The 22,622-nt window shown below is 43.4% G+C and overlaps 2 protein-coding genes across 7 annotated transcripts; one reads left to right on the forward strand and one right to left on the reverse strand.

Annotated features, from left to right (window-relative positions):
• Window positions 1–732: 732 nt before the first annotated feature.
• LOC133919343 (casein kinase 1-like) lies at window positions 733–8,165 on the forward strand. Its single transcript, XM_062363710.1, has 14 exons — window positions 733–1,116; window positions 1,238–1,278; window positions 2,119–2,188; window positions 2,269–2,417; window positions 2,577–2,672; window positions 3,451–3,521; window positions 4,180–4,241; window positions 6,268–6,331; window positions 6,401–6,485; window positions 6,594–6,720; window positions 6,799–6,866; window positions 6,951–7,002; window positions 7,093–7,226; window positions 7,521–8,165. The coding sequence occupies exons 1-14, from the start codon at window positions 1,041–1,043 to the stop codon at window positions 7,815–7,817; spliced, it is 1,392 nt and encodes a 463-aa protein (XP_062219694.1). The 5' UTR covers window positions 733–1,040; the 3' UTR covers window positions 7,818–8,165.
• Window positions 8,166–9,278: 1,113 nt separating this feature from the next.
• Window positions 9,279–11,922, reverse strand: LOC133919344 (phosphatidylinositol N-acetylglucosaminyltransferase subunit C). 6 transcript variants are annotated; one of them, XM_062363716.1, is made up of 3 exons: window positions 11,139–11,922; window positions 9,960–10,397; window positions 9,279–9,878 (listed from the first exon to the last, which is right to left on the reverse strand). In XM_062363716.1, exons 2-3 carry the CDS (start codon window positions 10,307–10,309, stop codon window positions 9,401–9,403), a joined length of 828 nt encoding a protein of 275 aa, XP_062219700.1. In that variant the 5' UTR covers window positions 10,310–10,397; window positions 11,139–11,922; the 3' UTR covers window positions 9,279–9,400. The 6 variants fall into 6 exon arrangements, with proteins under 6 accessions (XP_062219700.1, XP_062219699.1, XP_062219697.1 ...); XM_062363715.1 differs by having other exon boundaries at window positions 9,279–10,397; window positions 11,139–11,268; window positions 11,687–11,921; XM_062363713.1 differs by having other exon boundaries at window positions 9,279–10,397; window positions 11,139–11,268; window positions 11,367–11,921.
• Window positions 11,923–22,622: the final 10,700 nt, after the last annotated feature.

The raw sequence follows: 22,622 nt of genomic DNA on the forward strand, positions 1-22,622 counted from the left end.
AACAGTACGATTCCTGTGTGAACGTGGCATTTTCCCACGGGCCTTAAGGACACAAAGTGCACTTAGTGACAAAATGCCGGTGCTATTCTTCTCTGTTAAGTGTTCATGCGTTGTCACCAACATAAATATAAGACACAGTAATATTAAATATAAATCTAAGGTATGGAAATATGGATGCGTCATAGGTGCTACTGAACGAATACATCAGAAGCGATGTCGTAGTTTGATTTTAGATAGGATTAAAAAAAATAAGAAGATTATTCGTTAATTTTTCTTCTAATTTTTTTATTTATTTTATTAGTAAAATAAATTCTACGTTCGTAGCCGGTAACGAGACGAAAAGGATGAAGGTCGATGATAGATGATAAAAATGAATAAATTATTTAAATTTTAATTTTTTTTATTAGATAAGAAAAGAGTCGAAGAAGAAATAATACAGAAACAACACGTGTTTTATATAGTAGAGAATAGCTAGTGTCATTGGTGGTGAGCAAAGTTCCAATTTTAAGGTTAATTATATTGTTAGATCTTTGAAAATATTTCTAAAAACGAAAAATCAAACAAATATATCGGAAAAATACGTCCACCCACGGCGCATACATAGATACGTAAATATTTTGAAAATGACATGTCAACTTAAACAAACGTATCCGTCCGTTTCCCACAATTTCCGCGTCCCCCATCCATCGCCTCGCCCTCTGTTAACGCGGCCCACGATTCCACCACCGAAAATTCAAGGAAAAGCATCCCCCCCCCCTCGTCCCCCCAAGCCAGAGACGCGAATCCCTAGCTCTGTGACCTTCCCGAATACCACCTGAAACCTCCGAACTCGCTCGCCAATTCGATCTGCCTGCCTGCCTGCTCTGTCCCAGGCGGCGGCGGCTCGCGGTGCGGAATCTTGGGTTCGGAGATCCGGGGGGCCCATTTCCTCGGGCGTTTCGGGCTCGAATCTTGCTGCTGACGGGCAATGTGATTGGTCTCTCCCGGGGGAACGATCTGAGGCGCGGTTCTTGGGTGAATCTTGCGAGGGGGTCGCGAGGATGGAGCACGTGATCGGAGGGAAGTTTAAGCTGGGGAGGAAGATTGGGAGCGGATCTTTCGGGGAGCTCTATCTCGGTACGCCCCTCGTTGGGTTCTTGAATCTCCCATGCATTTCTGTCAGTTTGTGCGCGTAGCTGTTTCGTTTTGCTTGCTATTCTGTGCTGTTTATGTTGCGGTTGATTGTTTTTGGTTGCAGGCGTGAACATACAGAGCGGCGAGGAGGTGGCTATCAAGTTGGTATGAGATAATTTGATACCGTTATATGGAAGTATATGTGATTAGGCATTAGTTAGTTCCTTGCGCTCAGATGTGGATATATCATTGGTAAACCATTTAGATGAAGAACACCTGCATAGATTCTGTGGCACAATATAATCATAAACGCCAATGACGTTCCACATGTGATTGCGTGTAAAAAGATTGACTTGACTTCTCGTTTAGTTTCATGTTTTTTTCCCTGTATGATTAATAACAAGGCTTCCAAACAGTTTCATTCCTGATTTGGGCCATTGTTTGACAGTTGGAGTGCTGTTTGCTGCTGTTTTGTTTCAATATATGAAAGAACTATCTGACTAACTCCTAAGATTCCATAATTCCCCTGGCTCTGTGGTTGTTGTGATTTTCTTACGAGCTTCAGTAATTTCAATAACCATGGGTGGTAGTTTGGTAGTATCTGCTGTCAAAGTAATAACTCTCATATTTTGATAGTACCAATTTGAGCAAATGAGCCACTATCACCTTTCTAACCGTGGATGTTAATGCTGACAAGTACCTGCTGAAAGTTAATCTCTGGTGGTCTATGATTAGACATTCTTAAATTTGGATTTTTTTTACCCCTGTATGCCTTAGATTACAGGCTTGACTGAAGCAAAAGTTATGCTATGAGAAAATGTAGGTTATAATGTAATAGCAAATGGTTTTCACTTTTCATAGCTTTAAGATACACTTTACTTTCACTTCGAGACAGTAGTTAACCATTTTTGCAGCAATACGATTTGTCAGTGTTAGTCTGGTTACTGCCCTGTTTAGTATCAGGAATGGCTACCTGACCTTTCCTTTATTTCATGTTTTTATTAGGAATCTGTCAAATCAAGGCATCCTCAGCTTCATTATGAGTCAAAACTATACATGCTTCTCCAAGGGGGAAGTAAGTATCACAAGAACTCGGTTCTTTTGTTAAAAAAATATTTTATCGATTTTTATTTATTTATCAATCCCAAACTTCAGCTGGGATTCCCCATCTCAAGTGGTTTGGAGTGGAAGGGGAGTACAACGTCATGGTCATTGATCTTCTTGGTCCAAGTTTGGAGGACTTGTTCAACTACTGCAACAGAAAGTTCTCTCTTAAAACAGTACTTATGCTTGCCGATCAGATGGTGAGTTTACTTACAGTATTATATCATTTTGGTTCTTAATTTTTTTTCAGCTGGGTGACAACATACCAATGAAAATGATGATCCAGGATCTCAAATTTCGAGTCCTTATTTTCTGTATTTTCACCACCTAGTTAATGCCTTCCCGTTGTTTTCATACAGATAACCAGGGTAGAGTACATGCACACGAGGGGGTTTCTTCATCGTGATATCAAACCAGACAACTTCCTTATGGGCTTAGGCCGTAAAGCAAGCCAGGTTGGTGCTATTCATGACATTTACTGACACATCATATTTAGTAACGTCCTTATCTCGGGACATTGCTGGTTCCTTGTTCAGTGCATATTTTGTGGTGACAACATATTGATTTTAGGTGCATATTTTGCGGTGACAACATATTGATTTTAGTGTTTGGCCTAGTAGCTACGTGCAATGGATGTGCTACAAAGTTTTGTTATTTATCAAAGACTATGCTCTGTAAGCTGACTGTATTATATCTTCCAATCATGATTCACAAGGCAGGATAAAATTCTACCACAGCAGCCATTGACTGTGCTCTACATGGCTGCTGATTATTGGCCTCTTGCGCATCAGCACTTAATCACTAAATACACCTGAATCCCTTTGTTTTTTATGACAAGATACACTGCCAACTGACGAGCTGTTTCAATTGATGCTTATGAATTCGAATGGCTGTAGCTTGAAATTTTACTGCACCACTTCATATATTGTAATAATCAACAAATGTTGTCGCCTATCGTTCTTGCGGGGAATCCTTGTGTTTAACAAATGAAAACTGGGAATTGGTTTTGAATGAAGATATTTGTTATATTTTATATTTATGAACATATCAAGTCTTAGTGTCATCTAGTGATACTAACTCGAATGAGCACAGACCTGTATCCAAACTAGTGTCCTATATGTTTCTTGCAATGACTACTAAGAAACGAGCATGTCTTTTAAGTGATCAATATAGTTTTTGTTTACTGTCAACAAAGGCAGCTGCTGAAAAAACCGAGTGCACTCATCGTGACAGGTTTATGTCATTGATTATGGCCTTGCAAAGAAGTACCGAGACCTCCAAACTCATAAGCACATACCATACAGGTAATGAGAAATGGTTCTTATTAATGTTATGAAATAAATTCTCTTTACACCTGGAAATTTGTTCTAGTATGGCACTTAGCTTGTGACAAATCTTTTGCTTCGTATCTTTGATTTAAGACTCTTATCTGTGTACCCTGTAGCAGCAAGGTTTGCAATATAGTATCTTCACATATTTCCAAAAGCTATATTTCTATTGCCACGTTATGCAATTTACCTTAACTGTTAATTTGTTAGCAGTTCCATGAAAAATGAAGGATTTTGAAACTGAAGTTTCTTCTGCAATCCTATAGAATGAGGAAGTTGTAACTACAAACTCGATGTATCTTTGGGATTTAAAACAAATCAATGCAATGTTATCCCTTTTCTCCCAAAAATTACATGGAAGTGCGAATACATTGTGATCAATGAGAGTGTAATAGCCTATTTGTTACATTGTTGTTACTATTCTAAGAAAAGGACCAGTAACATGAGTAACATCATTATTACCCTTGTAAGATAAGATAAAGACTACTGATGATGAGCGATTACTTCTTTCATTCCGTTAAAAAATAATTTAGTTTATTTACTGTGATATTTTTTTTCTGTTACTTACAATTATGCTTCGTACTGATTTGGGGATACACATTCAAAGCTTACATGTTTTTCTTTGTTACCACAGGGAGAACAAAAATCTCACAGGAACAGCACGGTATGCTAGTGTAAACACCCATCTTGGGGTAGGTGAGTGTCACTATCTGTATTCTAGGGTACTAACAGGGTCAAAATATAGAAAAGTTGAAATTGATAGAATATGAAGATTGTTTAATGTGGTCGATGTGTTGCATTGAGCCTCGAGGTCAGAATATATAGAGTACATATGGCTTGGATATCAAGTAACCCTGGAGGTAAGATGAAAACTAATCCTATCCTACCATAACAACCGGATCCTTATGTATCCTATACCATATATTCTAACATCCCCTGCAGTCGTAGCGGGATCGTCGCAGATGATGAGACTGGAGAGGAAGACGAATGACATCCCCTCACAGTCGAAACAACACGATGTAGATGTTGTGACTGGAGAAGCCGACGAGTTGCTCATGCAGATAGTAGCCCTTTATGCCGAAGTCGAGGTAGCCGAGAGCAAGGCGAGTAGCCGTGGTTGACGTAGTTATAGTCAGAGTCTCCGTGGTCGAGGGAGCCACTCTTGAAGCCACGAACACAAGAAGGCGCCATAGTGACAGGCGCAAGGAGGCCCGAGGAAGAAGACGGTGATGCGGACGAGGCGATCGTTGAGAAGAGGTCGATGCCGAAGTCGACGTAGTCGAGACCGTCGAGGATGAGGCGTGCATTGAGTTTGCCAAGCTCGGGAACACATCTGGGACGAAGGCACACACTGGTGTTGCTAGTACTGGGCGCTCGAAGGTAGGAAACCCAACCATGCGCAAGTGTCTGAGGGATCAGCAGAGAAGGTTTCGACGGTTGCGATGTGCAGAGTGGTGAGGAGGAGAGTGTCGATGCAGCCGCAGTTGTCGGAGTAGACAAAGAGGTTGAGGAGACTGCGACGTTGGCAACGAGGTTGTGCTGGACGAAGATGGTAGAGGGAGGCGGAACCAACTTCCTTGAGTAGTGACGTCGGTGTCCGAGAGCGTGGCAACGTGCTTGAAGAAGTCAGCGAAGAACACCCGAACAATGAGTGGTCGACACCGATAGAGTGGTGGTCAAGAATAGCCAGGCATGTGGTTGAACGGGTGGAGTTGGGCGCGTGGAAGCGTCGGTGCGGGCGATGTGTCAACGGAGTGGCATGACGAGACATGCATTGAGCGGATCCAGGCGCATGAACGGAGTCAGGCGATGTGGTTGTGGTGCGTGGACGGAGTCAGGTGAGGCGCGTGTCGACGAGGCGAGCACAGGGTGGATCTAGACCGTGTGTGATGTGTGGGGCAACAGGTGGATCCAGCGCCGTGCATGTGGAGATGGGTGGTGGGCCAGAGATGGAGACCGACGTGGTGTCAAAGCCGAGGTCGGAGTAGAGGCACGTGAAGACGACGCAAACCGATCTTAGATCCGAAAAATTAAAGAGAAACGCCAATCAACAACTGCGAAAGAGAAAACCCCGATTAACGGATCGGTAAAAAACTCTCTAGGGCGGCTGATCAACATGATCGGCGACGCTGCCCCTGGCAGAGACCATGGAGACCGATCTCCCCAGGGGCGCGCGGTGCGGAAGCTGGTGGTGGCTAGGGTTTGTGGCTTACGATTAGAACTTAAACTCGTGATACCATAATAGATATGAGGATTGGTTAATGTGATCGATATGTTGCATTGAGCCTCCTCGATGGTGGAATATATAAAATACATATGGCTAGGATATCAAGCAATCCTGGAGATAAGATGGAAACTAATCTTATCCTACCATAATAACCGGATCCTTGTGTATCTTATACCATATACTCTAATAGAAATAACACCAATCAACATGGTTTTAAGAGTGACAAAATATACTAATGCTGCAATTTTTATCTACATGCATAGCTCTTTTAAGAGTGATAAATATACTAGTGCTGCAATTTTTATCTACAAGCACAGCTCTTCTCAAAACCCAAAAAATTATGCCTTGCCACAGAATCAATCAACAAATGCCACTTATTGAGAAAATTCTCACCAAAAGTACTACATGCCTTTTTTTTTTGTAAGCTTTTTTCAAGTATATGCTGGTGTGTTATTCTAACTGTTGGTGTGTGTTATTTCTGTTTTTTCCTTATAGAGCAAAGCAGGAGAGATGACCTAGAGTCTCTCGGTTATGTGCTGATGTATTTTTTAAGAGGAAGGTGAGGCATCAATGTTTAAATTACCTTTTGTCTGTGACAATATATTATACTGAATACCTATCTTCCCAGCCTTCCTTGGCAAGGCCTGAAAGCTGGCACGAAAAAACAGAAGTATGATAAAATTAGTGAGAAGAAAATGCTAACTCCAGTTGAGGTAATTTATTTGTTCCCACAGGCCAACAATTCTTTTAACAAGCTTGATTTATCATTTGATTAGATTCTAAACTAATCTTACTGACATGTTTGACACAATTTTGTTTAGGTCCTCTGTAAATCTTATCCATCAGAGTTCATTTCATACTTCCATTATTGCCGATCTTTGCGATTTGAAGATAAACCAGACTATACCTATTTGAAGAAGAACTTCCGGGATTTATTCATCCGTGAAGGTATGTGTAAATATAATATTTATAAAGTTTCTCGTCCATCTACATATTGTTTACATGGTTTTCTTTGGATACTTACAGGTTACCAGCTTGATTATGTATTTGATTGGACCGTATCAAGGCAAGTTGTGGACAATAACAGATCACGGGTATGTCATGTCTCCTTTTCCTGAAGTTACTAGTAGTACATGTTTCACTGTTCTGAATGTGTACCATGTTTTCCTCACTGCCAGCTGAGTGGGAGGACAGGCGGGTTGGCGGGACCATCTGCAGACTGGGCTGCAGGTTTGTCAATTGCATGCACATTTTGGAGTGTTGTATTTAGGAAATAAGCAAGGTGGAAACCAATTGCCTCAAAGTTTTCTTCTTTAACAGCAAGACAGGATGTTCCGGATAGATTATCCACTCCAGTTGATCCATTTGCTAGAAGAACCGGCTCTGGTTCTGGCCATTATGGAGAACACACAAAGCACAGAATTCTATTGGATTCACTTTTGTCAACCAAGCCGGTAAGAAAATCTCAATCAAGGTTTATTGATTTTATTTTTATCTCATGTTTAGGAGAAAGATGAGTTTGTGTTTTTTTATGTCTGTTAGGAGAAAATGTGATGTTTTTTTGTGCCTTAATCATTTTTCTGTAGCTCAAGTCATCAGAATAATGAGATGGAGTGTTTTAAGTAATAGATTTCTTGGTTCTGCCATCTTTAGTCATGTTTAGGCCCAGTTCCATTTGTTGCTACGAGATGACATATTCCCCATGGTGATAACTTAAAGGCTTACAACATTTTTACCATGTATTCTAGGTTGTTGATTCAGATAGAAGAAGGAATTCATCATCTAGGAATGGGAGCACGTCAAGGAAGGCCCTTCTGTCAAGCAGCAGACAAGGTTCTGGGGATCCCAGTGACCCAAATCGCAGTAGCCACCTAGTCCCGACCAGCAGTGGCAGCAGCCGCCCATCAACTAATCAGAGGCTTCACCAGTCAACTGGACTTGAGGGCAGAACCTCATCATTGTCGAAACCTGGAAGAATCGTCCATGATGATCCCACTATGAGGACCTTTGAACGCCTTACTATTAGCGCAGATAGGAGGAAGTGAAACTTTGGAAGAGCAAAAGATCTGAGTTGCTCTCACTTGCAAGGGCGATACAGATTCATTCAGTTCCAGATGATGCTTACTGATCACAAGTTAAATGATTCTGTGCTATACATGATGCTGAGATCTGCACATAGCGATGCTCATCGAATCTTGCCACAGATGATTGAACTCAGATATTTCAATGAACTGTTCTTTCAAACGGTTACAGAAGCATTTTACACCCCATTATCAGGAACCCAGGATCGGCTGCAGTGTTTAGCCATGCTGGTCCAGACGATGTTGATGTTGACTCAGATTTTGTAGAAATGTCATAAAATAAAACAGTTGACTAGACTAGCATTACCTTTATATATTGTGAAAGTTGCATTATTTTGTCTGTGCAAAGGGGGTGAAAGACAAGTCAGCTTCTTTTTCCATAATATGCCTTTGGAGGCTATTCAGATAATTTGAAATAAGTTTTCAGAAAACATGTTTTATTAATATTTTTAAAAAAAATTGAATTCAGTTGTTATTTTGTTAAAATAAGTTTATAGAAATACTCTGTTTGGACGAGTCGTTCAACAATTTTGAGAAACAGTTTGGAACGTAAAGATGAGAAAGTAGTTTCGCGAAAGACGGTTAGTACTTGGGACTAGTTTCAGCTGAAAAAGATTTTTGTTGTTCTGGTTCTATCTTTCCTAACTAAACAAAGATTAGGTTGTAAGCTCTAGGTCAGTAAATCATATAGCGTTTTGTCGACTCACTTCATCTAAAAAAATTAACAGTAACTACTACTATCACCATAACAGTAGAAGCTGTTTATTTTACAGTCGAGTACTACTACCACTTTCTCCCTCCCTCCTTGGAACAACAGAGGCAAGTACTTGCATGAGTTTGAATTCGGAATTTTTTGGCAGTTTCTGATATTCGAAATACCGAAATTATCAATGTGGGCGAACACTGAAATATAAATCCCTGAGAACGATGAATGAACTAGTCCTAGCCTGAACCATTCCTTGAACGCAATTTGCAGGAAACGTAGTATTATCCAGCAACTCAAGTCTCAAGAACATGTGTTTCAGTGCGCTGCAATTTTAGAGCTGTACACCCATCTCTTGGGAACACATTAAAAGATCCAGAATGAGTCGCACCTTATCTTACAAGAATCATCGTGACTCACTGGATTCAGCAGTAATTCCTTGGGCATGATCAAATATAAGAATAGACGATTTTTTTCTTATACTAATTTAGTAGTTCAGTATCATATGATTTTGTTACTTTCATCACCATGTTCGCGCACACACAACATAGGAAAAACAACCAAAGTCACAACTCACAAAAAAAATGCCTTTTCATCTCGATAGATATGCCAATCAGCAAAAGGGATTAAGGATAAGTTTTTGCTTACAAAGCAGTGCTTAACATCTGAATCATTGCATAACACCAGAAATAATAATACTCCAGCAAAAAGTACACGTCATGTAATAGTCACGGTAACAAAATAAATTTGTTGAGAGTGTATACATCCACATGATATGCTAAGACGACTGAAGCACATTAGCTATAGATACAATCAAACCAATCTTCTGCACTTGTTTGCGCTGTTACTCAGTTATATCAAAGCAGAGTTTTGCTTCATCCCAAGGGCCGTTGATCTCAAATTTGTACTCCTGAATCCTTATAAGCCAGTAAGGGCAAACAATTGAGATAAAAACAAGAAGTGCCAACAGTAGAATGAAGAACATCTGATGCAATCGGTATGTGACATTGAGGGTTGCAACCATCAGCGCAAAGGAGAATAGCAGATGAAGCCAAAAGTGGTACTTCTTGATACAGAACGTAATGAGGGGTGCAAACAGGAAGACCTGCAAAGAGAAGAGCATGATTGCAAAGACATGCAGCCTAGATGGCAGACGCGAAGCCACAAGGACAGATGCCACTATTGATGCATTCAAGGAGATGTTGCTGGTCAACTTCGGGTTGTTGAGCGCACCTGGAGGTCTTATCGTTGAGCCAGAGTAATCATGCAAAAAGAGATGAACTAGCAGAAGAGTCACAGCAAGTGCCCATATTGAATCTGAACTGATGGACCTAGTCAGGGTATGATAAATTGGTGCTAGAACATAAAGACCACTGATAAAGAATGATATATTGAGGACATACTTCGAGAGAAGCTGCACTGAGAACGGACAAGTTGTGAGCAAGAGGACCGAGAACCCAACCAGTAGGAGACCAACATCTAGTTTGAGAAGAGTGGACTCATCAATGACCAAGTTTAGTGTAAGGGTCCATGTTGAAACCACAAGAGCGACGATGCAGAGATACTGCGATATGGAGACAGAGTCTATCATCACTTTCAGAAGGTCCCTCTTGACGACACTGGCATTCATGACCATCTCCTCGAGGAACGACTCGTCAGTGTAGTTGTCATCGTAGCCAGGCTGCCTTCCCCCATAGGCAACTTTTCTCCACTTTGGTTGAAGCCTGATCCGATTTCCATCGCCACTCTTCATAATGTATTGCAATGTTTTGCTCCAAAGAAACAAGCTAACTACATCTCAGTGCTCAAACATGCATTTGTCCGGCATCGGTTCATCACAGCTGAAACAAAACGGATGTTTACTCACTATAGTATTCCAGCGTATAAGGAACATTCGTAATTAAGTATCAAAGGTGAAATGAAACAATAAGAGCTTATCAGGTATGGAGAAGTTAGATTCAAACAGCTTAAGTGGCAGGGACAGACTTAACGTGAGGCAATTTCCTTCTTTTTTCTTTTCTTTTTTAGATTGTAGCGATGTCTCTCGGGCCTCTGATCACAGATCAGATAACCAACAATTCGATTGCAACACAAAATTAGATAATCCATCACAGTCAACAATTCGATTGCTCATAGCAGTGGCAGACCCAGGAATGAAGCGGGGGGAGGGGGGTGCTAGTTACTATATACTAAATTTTTCACTAGTTGTGACATGATTCCACGCTACAAGAAAATATGTACATGTAGAAACTATTCACTGATCTCTTTTTGCACAGCAAATTCCAAACTATAGAAGTACTCTGAACATATGAGCTATGCTACACGGTATGCAAGATTCAGTTTATATTGTCATCAGTAAGCTATTATGATCTACTGAAGATCTGTCATCCAGCAACTATTTTACTGATCTCACAGAAAATTCGAAACTACAAAAGTGCAGCTAGCATATGATCTATGGCACACAGTATGCAGGCTTCTACTCTCATCATTAAGATCAACCGGAACCGGTCACCTTTCATAATCAGAAGAAGAGCAGATAACAAGTGTCGCACAGACAACTGGGAAAACTGCAAAGTTCTGACCTGGTGATCCGGTGAAGAGGACGACAATGTCCATGGGCTCCTCGAGTCCTCGTTGCGAGGCAGATCGATAACCAGAGGGGTCAGCCGCCCGCACGCGCAGGCGGAACGGACCGCGCCGGCCTCCTAGTTTCTGTTGCAATGGAACGCTGGTGTTTAGGACACCAAAACAAGTAGACAAACACTGGTAACTGAATGAACAAATCTGAACTTCTGAATAAACATCGTAACCGCGGCCTGCAGACGGCGGAGGCGGAGCAGGAGGTGGGGGACTTCTCAGGAGGACTGGAGGAGGATGCGCGGTGCGGCGGCCAGGCGGCGCAGGTCAGGTTCTGGCTGAGTGGCTGCTCCTCCTCGGCTCCTCGTCGGGCGCCCGGGGAGGCGGCGTCGGAGCTCGGAGGCAGCCAGGCGGGGAACGGGGAGGCGCAGCGGCGCCGGCAGGCAGCGGAGGAGGAGGATGCGCGGTGGCGGTGCGGCGGGCCGGCCGGCGGCGGCGCAGGTTACTAGGATTATGCGCCGGACTAGGGTTAGGGGGGCTAGGGCTTCCTTACCAGCAAAACCAATAAGTCTGGACGGATCTCCACTCGAAGGCAGTCCAGTAGATGGGAGGAGAACGACAATGGCTACAGGATAAGAACTGCTTGGAGCGCTTCCGCGGCAAGACTGCAAGAGGCGCGCGTGTTAGATGGGAAGGGCCCGATGGGAGGAGAGCGCCGATTGGTGGCGGCGCCGCGAGGGGAAGGGCAGGAGGTTGTGCGTATTGGAAGTAAAATTGTAGAGACAAAGATAATAGAGTAAATAATAATTTGTATTTATGGATGAAAGAAGTTTATATATATATATATATATATATATATACTAAAAATGATAAAAGAGTATAAAGTGTTTGTTTAGGTGGTATATTGCATGTGGGAGTACATACTCCTAGGAGTATAGAATAGGTGTCCTATATATATATATATATATATATATATATATATATAATGGAGGGTTGGCAAAGCACCTGTTAGGGTGGTTGGTTGTCCCCAACAGGTGTCCCTCCTTTAGTAACTGTTAATGATATGTAGTTTGCTAATTGATCATATGTTAAATAATAGATGTCGTTTCACAATACTATCAATTATCCTATTTGAAAATTAATGGTTGAAATTCTTCTAAAAACCCTATGAGAAAATATGAGGAGAAAAATAAAATGTTGATATATCATTAAAACTCTTTTAAAATTTAATGAGAAAATGTAAGTAGAAAATGATATGACATATATTGGTTATTATTTATTAAAGCAAATATGAGAAATCTAAATAGAAAAACTCATTGGTGAGTTTAGAGAACAATAACTATAATCTATGGATCATATTAAAACTTTCAAAAAATCACATGTGAAAATAGAAGAAATAAAGTAAATATTGCCTCATTAAAAACCTTATATAAGAAACAGTGCAAGAGAAACTCGTAAAGAAAAAAAGTACAATATAATATAGATAAGTTATTGTTCAGAGATCAACTCTCTCTGAACTTGCAAATCTCTTAGTCATCACACATCATTTACGTAAATATATTTTTAGAATATGAAAGTTGGTAAAGATCTAGTGAATAAATCAGCGAGATTATCACATGATTTAGTTTGCAAGATTTCTATCTCTATATTATTTTACAATTCATGAGGATAGAATAATTTATGGGCAATATGTTTGGTTATATTGCTCTTTATATAACCTGTTTGTATTTTAGTAATGCATGCAAAATTATCTTTATAGATAATAGTTGGTGATTTAATAGAAGCAATATTGCATGATTGTTTTGTGTGGTTTATCATTTTGCAAAGGCACACGTTCACGTGATATTTTATATAATGCAATTATTTTAAATGATTTGTGGATGTAGCCATAAGAGTCTGTTTTGAAGACTTCCATAAAATAGTTGTTCCACCATATAAGAACATGAATCCTACATGTGATCTGACATTGTAGGGATATGATAAGTAGCCAGTGTTAGTGTATCTAATTATATTCATATCTTGTTTTATTTGAAAGAAAAGATCAAGATTTATAGTGCCTTGGAGACATCAAAAGATAGTTTTGACTCCCGCCCAATAACGTTTAGTTGGAACAACGCTATACCTACCTAGTAAGTTCATTGCAAATACAATATCAGACCTGGTGCAATTTCTAAGATACATAAGCGTTCCAATAATACCGAGATAAGAAACCTCGGGTTCCAATATCTCTTCTCCTTTCTCCCGTGGTCTAAATGAATATTTCTCCATATCAAGAGATCGAACAACCATGGGAGTTTTGGATGGATATGATTTATCCATATTGTATAGGCGGCTTGGTGTACTAGAATACCTGAAGGAAGATGCTCGAGTAGTATACCTAAGTAAAATATGGTTTTACCCAAATCCTTCATTTCAAATTCCATCTTTAGATAATTACGCGCTTCATCTATATCTTCTGTATGTTCAATGATATTCAGATCATCAACATATACAGAGATTATGCAAAATCCCATTGAGGACTTCTTTGTGAAAACATATGGACAATCATCATTGTTGGAGTACCCTTTTTGTAGAAGGAACTCTTTCAGTCAAATGCACCATATTCTTCTCGACTGCTTTAAGCCATATAATGACTTTTTAAGCTTTAGACAATACATGTTGCGGTTTCGTTTGGATTCAGAATGTCTAGTCATTCGGAGACTTTCATATATATGTCCAAATCAAGTGACCCATATAAGTATGCGGTCATTACATCCATCAACTGCATAGATAGATGATTTTGAGCTGCCAATGAAATTAAATATCAGAATGCGATTTCATTTATTATTGGAGAATATGTCTCATTGAAATCAATACGGGTTCTCTACGTGAACCCTTGTGTTACAAGCCTCGCTTTATATCTCACCACCTCATTATTTTTGTTCCGTTTGCGGATTGATACCCACTTATATCCCATAGGAAAGATGTTATGAGTAGTAGGTATTACTGATGTGAATACCTCCCTTTTAGAGAGAGCGCGCGATTATGTCTGGATTGCATCCTTCCATTGTGTCCAGTTCGAGTACTTGCAGTACTCTGCCATGGTCTGGGATCTGTATCATTGTGAAGGTCATGTGCAATCTTTGAGGAGAAGTAAATATCAATAATTATAGTCTTTCACTCAAATGATTCTCCAGAATCAATATAATTGATGGAAAATTCATCTACCCTTTTCAACCCATCATGATTTCCCATTACGATAGAGTCAGAGTGTTTCGATATCCCAACATCAATATTTGTGTGCATAGTTAAGCTAGGATGTGAATGTTGATCATCCACTGGATGTATAGTATCTAAAAGCCTCGGGTGTCATTCAACTTGATGTTGATTTGTATTTACTATTTTAGAGGAGATATTCCTCTGTTTCCACGGTAGCTTGTAAGAAGCTTTATCCTTTGTGAACGTACTTCTCCTAATCTTATTTTGATTTGGGAGTTGAGTGATTTTATTTGCTACATCCACTCTTTCCGGCACATTCCTAGCAGGAGTGTAGGATTTGGTGACACCTTTTTTGTCAGTAAATGTATCTGACAGGTTATTTGTAATATGCTCTAAATTGATGATTCTTTAAACTTGGAGTTCAGATTCTTGAGTATGTGGATTTAAGGAGGAAATGTCTGTGGCTTTCCAATTGATTTCGTTATATTCTTTCTGGTATTTGAAATATCCTCTAATGACGGGAAATGCTCCTCATCAAATATGCAGTCAGTGTATCGGGCTATAAATAGGCCCCTTGTGAGGGGCTCAAGGTATTTTATAACTGATGAAGAGTTATACCCCATGTAGATCCCTAATTTCTTGTGTGAGCCCATTGGTGTACGCTGCGATTGTGAGATCGATACATATATAACGCAACCGAAATTTCGTAGATGGGAAATGCTAGGTGGATTTCCACGTACTAATTGTAGCGGGGAAGCTGTGTGATATGTAGTTGGTCACAATTGAATTAAGTCAGTAGCGTGTAAGACTGTATGACCCCAACATGAAGTTCGTAAGTTGCAATTATGTAATAATGGTCGTGCGATGAGCTTGACTCTCTTGATGAGAGATTCAACAAAACCATTTTGAGTATGGATGTATGGTACTGAATATTGGATTTGGATTCCTACGGCCATACAAAATCATTGAAAGCACGTGAGGAGAATTCAGCTGCATTGTCCATTCAAATGGATTATATCCTATGTTCAGGATAATGTGTTGTGGTGGCCTCTGTTGCTGATTCTGCCGTCCATGGCGGAACATAGGGCCGGCGACAGGAGGGTGTAAGCGGGGTCGGGTGTTACTGCTAGAAGACTGACCTTCTGACGTTTCTTCTTCATGATGAACGCTCTGTCCACCAGTTTCTGGAAACTAGAGTACTCGTTGGCTAAGAGGGCATACTGTAAACTAGCGTTGAGACCCTCCAGAAAGCAATATTGTTTCTTTTCATCAGTATCCACGTCATTGGGGGTGTAGCGAGAGAGCTGGGTGAACTTGGTGAGGTATTCCCTTTCTGACATGGATCCTTACTTCAGACTGAGGAACTCCCTCCTCTTCAGCTTCACTTCACCGGTGGGGACATGGCATGCACGAAAATTATTCCGGAACTCTGCCCAAGTGATTTCCTGGGGATCCTCGTGAGCGGCTGTGTAAGCCGTCCACCACTCTTGAGCTGGTCCAATCAGTTGATGAGATGCGAAGAGAGCTTTCTCCCTTCCATTACATTGAGCTATCTGTAGCTTGCCTTCTATGGTTTTTAGCCAGTCATCTGCCTCCATGGGCTCCACTGCCTGAGAGAAAGTGGGTGGTTGAGTGCTCAAGAAAGTCTTGAGCCTGGACTGCGGTTGCTGCGGTGGTGCTTGCTGAGCTTGGGGTTGCTGATTGATAGCCTAAACCAAGCCTTGGAGAATGATCATCACTTGATTGGCATCCATGAGAGGTGGCGGGGTGGAAGATCACGCTGGTTGGCGGCGTTGTCATTGGCGTTATCGTTGATATTGTCGTTGACGTTGTTGTTAGTGTTGTTGTTGACGTTGCTGTTGCGTCTGGTGTTCACCATCTGTTGGTAACTAGGGTACGAGCGGGGAGCATAAGAGAAAAGCAAGGGCGAAAAAGCAAGACAAGAATAGAAAAGAACAGATAGGAACAGAAAGAAACAGAAGGAAAGGACTCCCAACTATTATTATAATATTAACTGATGCAATGTAGAGGGGAACCCCTACATCACACCAACACTCAATCAAAGATCTAACTAATAACAAGGTTCACACTATAGACTCAGGCCTAAGCACACACTAGCACAACCGACACCATACAACTAGAACCCACGAGACTAAATGACTTATTCAGCTAGGGACATCCTCCTAGCTCGACTTTACTCTTTGCCTGCTGTGCATGAATGGCCTGCTGCATCTGCCTGACGGAGCTTCTTGCATGGAGGGGAGCAGGGCAGTGCAGCCACAGGTGCTGGGGAAGCTTCCTCGGGGAGAGGGATCTGGTCAGGGTCCTTCAGTAGCATCTCCAGCTCGCGGATCATCTGCTCGTTCTCGGCGTGGCGCTGGTGCATATCCTCCAGCTCGTCGAGTGCTCTGTCTAGCTCGGCGTACAGGGCGGCGGCGAGGCGGACCTGCTCTCTCAAACAGAGATCTGGCTCGTTGTTGACGGGCGCGAAGATGACCTCCAGGTTGCCTGACTAGCGCTGTGGGAACTTCCCGAACTGGGTGTGGCGGAGGTCTTGTCTGTTCTCCCTGCAGAGAATAGCCAGAGCCTGGCGAGCAGCGTCCTCAATCCCTGCCTCAAACGTAGCCCTGAGGGCGACGACGGTGTGGACTCGGCGAACTCGGTGAAGACCGTTATCGGAGGGCTTCTCGAACATGGTCACCTCCACTGACCAGGAGTAACCACGGTCTCCAAGCGAAACTCTGACTCCCCTGAAGAGTGGAGCGTTGTGGTAGCCAAGTCCCTGGAGCAGGTACCACAGCGTGCGGGCGAAGTAGACGACAAGCTGTCTGTCGGAGTAGAACTCAGCTGGGGGTTGGTGCCTCCAGACTGCACCAGCAGGGTGCGTGGAGTGATCTTCGAGCGAGCCATCTAAAATTTTGAAGAAGACAAAAAATTAGCAACAATTTTGTAAAGTGCAATAGACAAGGAGGGGAAAAACTGAAGGGAAACAATCTTACAAAATTAGTATGTACAAACATAGGTCCTTAGCATGTCCTTTCTATCTAGGATGCATCCTACGGTCAACACAGCTCTGATACCACTTCTATAACACCTAGTTTTAAAGGAACAAATCAGGCACAACACATGTATGCCAGGATCAAGTTTCATACATACGCTTACATCATTAGTGTATCATTACAGTGTCATTATTACAATAACACTACTTAACTTAATACAAAAGGACCCGATGGTCAAAAAGAAAACACAACGGAAACTAAAGAGATCTTCAGCGCCAATGGGGCTTATATTCTTCCACAGGCATCGACCGGGGGCACTCCAGTCTAGAACAGCAACTCCGGGTCGAAGTCGTCTTCTTCGAAGGTAGTAGCCTCATTGATGGCTTCTGATCAGCAAAAGGGGAAGCAAAAGAAGGGGCAACGGGTGTGAGTACAAACATGTACTCCGCAAGTGTAGGGAAAACATGCTATGGGGCTCAAGTCAAGGAAAGGATAGACACATATTAACTGCACTAAGCAATTATGACATATGACTTCAACATCAGGCATCCTATTTACTAGGTAAATACACAACCATGACAAAAGGATTGAATCATCGGATTCCATCCGACTACCAAGACTCACCAGGTAATTTCATTACCCAGCTACCCGACCAACCATACCAACCTTGATCCCAACTAATCCTAAGGAAGTCCAAGTTCGCTCTTGTTCGTGAGCACAGCTGATCGATCAGTTTGATACAATGCAGAGTTTGCACAGCTTTCCTCACGAGTCATGATTCCCGTATTGCTTCACATTTCTGGAGTGTAAAGTCGGCGTCTCACTACAAGGCCTTTACAAAGCTCCCACTAACCTACAGGCACCTACTGAGGTTTCACCACTAACAGACGATTCTATCGGTGTAGAAGCCCCCTCTTGTGCTACTTAACCGTCCAACGATGCCACAGAATCAGAGGAGTGGCTAATTAGTTGGCCAGGTCGTACCCATATCGGTCTCGTGGTTGTGCGAAAATAACTTAGTTACATGTTCAAGAACCGGTCTTTAGGAGCCCACACAGGAACAACCACAACCAACTGTGCACTACCGGCACATGTGCATTCCCGCACCATCATCAAACAACCATTCTGTTGGCATCGCTATACCATGTTGCTACAAATTACCCTTCTCAATTCTTGTTGCATAGTCATTAGTCAATATTAACATTTTTTCCAACCACAACTGCACTAGCATATTCTACCCATTTTATATCATGACTTAACAACGGTGACAAGGAATAGTCATTCAAAAACTAGTAAACCCTAATATAGGATTTGAATTTAGACAAGCATGCATTTGAAGGGTAAACATCTACGCATGAATCCTAAAATAGGGGCGAAATACTCAAGGACACTTGCCTTCGGTGGAGGGTTTCTCAAAATCCTCGAAAGCTTGATCTTGGAGATTACCGAACTGCTCTCCTCCTAAGCGAAACACTGAAAAAAGCACACAAGGAAACAATCTAAGAACAGTACACCATACAGTACTAAAACTAGGTAAAAACCCTATAAAAAGATTCTACATGTCGCTACGAATATTTGGGCATGAAAATGGCCCAAATCGGAGCTACGAGTAAAAAGTATTGAGCTTTTGAAGTTTTAGGGGCCTAACTGCAAAATTTACTTGATTTTCAGAGAATAAACTGAATTGATTTTATAATAAAAATTCCATTTATGATGTCATAAATCAAAACTGGATTATTTTTCAATGGAAAAGCTCATGAAAATGTCCACGGGCTCATGGTCCACGGCCTAAAAGGCCGGTCCATGTCCACGGTGGACCGGTTATGAAGTGATGAAGGGGTACGCGATCTGGACTACTAGATCAAGATCAGACGGCTCAGGGTCATGGAGGGGAATTTGAACTCGGGCCGGCGGCGCTGCATAGGGTCGGTGGCCGGCCGAAGGCGACGCACGGCCGAAGCTTCGCTGGAGTTCGCATGAAAATGCGCGTCCGGCCTCGAAACTTGACGGGGAAAAGCACATAAGAGAGAGGGGAGCACAGGGGTTCTCACAGTGGGCTTCGCGCCGACGGAAGAGGTTGCAAGGTGGCTGGCGACGGAGAATGACGGGTGACGATGCTCGGTCACGGCGGGGACGGTGTTCTGGCGGCTCAACAACGACTGCGAGCTCCGGGATCAACTCCTTGGGGTCCTGCGAAGTCAATGAGCACGTGAGAATGGCCGGTTTTGGCTCGGAATAGAAGAGAGAGGGCGGCGGCGCATTTCACCGGTGGCGAAGAGGACAATGGCGCCGAGGGCGATTCCACGTGGGAAAAAGAGGGGGAAAAGGAGAAAGGGGTGAGGAATGTTGCAAGGAAGTCAATGGTCGGCTTAAATATCTGAGGCAAGGGGAGAATCGGGCAGATTTGAAGCGATTTGGCCGACGGCCCTAATTGGAAATAGTGCGGCGGTTTCCACGATTTAGAGGGCCATTCAAGGGGGAAACGATCGGAATTGAATGAATAAGGGGCGGGGATCTCGGCTATGTGCTTTGATTGGCGAGTTAAGGTGCGGGGTGGTGCCGATTTGAAATGGTCACGGGATTTGGGGCGGTCGGGTTCGGGCGGCGGGAGGAAGAGGAAGGAGAGCTGGCGGGCGGCGGCTCGGGTCAGTTGGCTTGTCCCGGGCCCGTGCAGAGAGAGAGAGAGAGAGAGAGAGAGAGAGAGAGAGAGAGAGAGAGAGAGAGAGAGAGAGAGAGAGAGAGAGAGAGAGGTGGGTGGGGAGCGGCTCGGGGCGGGGAGTCGGCTCGGCTGGGCGGGGCCCACTTGGCGGCGGGTGAAGGTGGGGAGGGGCCAGCTCGGCCTAACAGGCCAGCGTGGGGGAGAGGGGCGCGTCCCAAGTGGGGAAAGAAGAGAGGGGGAGGGATAGGTGGGCCGGGGAAGAATTCAGCCCGGGAAGATTGTCCTATAAAATGACCAATGATTGAATGAATTTACACTTTGGGTAAATTGAAGAATCATGGTAATGTTGTAATAATGCAAAATTTATAAAGTCAAGTTGAGACTTGAATTATGTAGTATAGATCTCAAATTATGTAGCTAACACGTTAAAGATAATCACCAAATATGGTATAAATCTTGTAGTAGTAGGAGACATAATCTGACATTTGTCAGTAGATGCCTATATTCCTTCTACCTTGTGTTATGCGAAATTGAATATTTGGAGGGAACTTTGAAGGTACTCATGATGTCAAAATGACATTATGTAGATCTCAAAATGATAGAGCATAATATGCAAATGTGCAGTAGATTCTTGATTTCATCACCTTGTGTTTCACAAATATTAATTGGAGGTAGCCACTTATTTTGCATTATTTAATTTTGCTTGAATTAATAAGCGTGTTTGCAAGAAATAGAATTTCAATAGAAAAAATGATAAAGTTGTAAATATAATGGTATGCCATAGGGAGTGCACAAGGGCAAACACATGGGACATATTAAATTTCCATATAAAACAGGATCTGGAACATCAATTTACAACATGAAACATCACTGAACACAATTATAGTTAAAGACAAGAGCTAAAATATGAATTGATAGTACCGTAAAATAATAAATAGTGGATGTGGTTATAATTATGAAGAAACTCGAGGGGTTTATTGAAAAATAGCTAGTCCACCGGAGTTCTCAGCCTATGGACTGAGACAACTTGGGCTCGATCCTTTTTAGGCCTTTCGGCCCAAGGCCTGGGCGGGCTCCCTACCCCAGCGCCATATATATATATATGGGACAGGAGGCGGTTGCCCTAATCGCCCTCAATTCCTTCCAGCTGTCGCCGCATGTATGAGGCGGATCCGTCATCATTCGGTGGAGATGGGTCGGTCGCCAGTCATGTTGCCGCCCCCAGGTGCTGCATCTCACCGACGGCATGTGCCATGGTCTTCATTGCGAGTGTCGTTCGTTGGGCGCCGTCGTGCCGTGCGCCGAGCGTCACCGCACCGCGTCGCAGCCGGCCACCGGAGCCACGTCGTTGAAGAGCCACCGGTGGGTCACCGACATTGGGGTGCTCCGCCTCCTTCCCCCCTCACATGCGCGCATGAAGGGGCCCTGAAGCCCGCTTCCCCATGCATGCGAGATGCTTAGACCCGCTTAGGTGCCGTCGGAGGGGAGGCCGAGGGCCGCGGGAGCCCACGACCCCGAGCGAAGACCCGGACGACGGTTGGCTACTGTTGTAGTGAAGCGGTAGAGGATGTAGCGGGTCGAAGCACTAAGGGTGGCCTTGGTGTCGTCATGAGCGGATCCGGTGATTGTGTCGGTGGTCAAGCTCTAATTGCTGTGTCGTGCCATCATCGTGCCGACGTCGGTGCCGAAGGCGAAGGTGGACGACGTGACATCGATGGAGGCCGAGGTAGATGACATGTCAGAGGGCGCCTCCTCAACATCGAGGCTGGAGTCGATGAAGGCCGTCGTGAAGGAGGATGTCCTGGCTGGCATGTTGAGGTCAAAGCCGCGAGAAGAACAAGTAGGGTCATAGTTCGCCATGGCTCCAGGGAGTCTCCTACCATGACGGATCCTGAAGATCGAGTTGCAGTGAGTGATCGTCACGTTAGAGGGCACCAGAACCAGTGCTGCCGTCTCGGAGGAGGGAGCAGTGGGTGTTGGTGAAGGCAGGATGGTATCCTCTGGAGTGGTGTGTGCGGCGTCGTCGTTCGTTGGAGGAGTAAGCGGGGTGTACTCCTCTGGATCCTCCTCCTCTGAGGAGGACACTACCACCGTCGTACCGTTGAAGAGAGGAACATCACTTCGACGAGCTGCCATAGTGGGCAATGGTTCGGACCCAATCGCAGTCGTGGTGGTAGTCGCCGCCGTGAAGGACCCCACACCGGTTGCCAGTGCTGCAGGTGCCCGAACTTCAAATCAAAAGAGAAGGGTGGCAAGGGCAGCGAGGCTGGTGGCGGTGAGGGCGGTGGCCAGACGGCAGGGGAGGCTGCTGCAGGGGGGTGCGACACTTGCAGGGTTGCTATGGTAGCTAAAACGGCGACGAGCAGTATCACGGCGTGGACGACGACGAGAGCGGCAATGGCGTGGAAGATGTGGTTGGACAACGAAGAAGAAGAAGGAAGATACAGGTATACCATGAATGGGGCAAAATGGATTTACCATGCTCACCTTCTGGGTGAGGTCTTCGTGCCTCTCTGTGTTTTTAATTGCTCAGTGTAGATCACGTTGTTGATAATGTATTGGAAGTAAAATTGTAGAGACAAAGAGAATAGAGAGTAAACAATACTTATATCTATTGATGAAAGAAGTTTACA

This window comes from Phragmites australis, chromosome 5 (genome assembly GCF_958298935.1).
Source record: "Phragmites australis chromosome 5, lpPhrAust1.1, whole genome shotgun sequence".
NCBI lineage: Eukaryota > Viridiplantae > Streptophyta > Magnoliopsida > Poales > Poaceae > Phragmites > Phragmites australis.

What these genes read in the sequence shown, in the direction of transcription:
- LOC133919344 (XM_062363715.1), bottom strand. Translation starts at nt 10,309, where the DNA reads ATGAAGAGTGGCGATGGAAATCGGATCAGGCTTCAACCAAAGTGGAGA.
- LOC133919343 (XM_062363710.1), top strand. Translation starts at nt 1,041, where the DNA reads ATGGAGCACGTGATCGGAGGGAAGTTTAAGCTGGGGAGGAAGATTGGG. An exon ending in TTATGCTTGCCGATCAGATG is followed by an intron (nt 2,418 to 2,576) that starts GTGAGTTTACTT and finishes GTTTTCATACAG; the next exon opens with ATAACCAGGGTAGAGTACAT. An exon ending in ATCTGCAGACTGGGCTGCAG is followed by an intron (nt 7,003 to 7,092) that starts GTTTGTCAATTG and finishes CTTCTTTAACAG; the next exon opens with CAAGACAGGATGTTCCGGAT.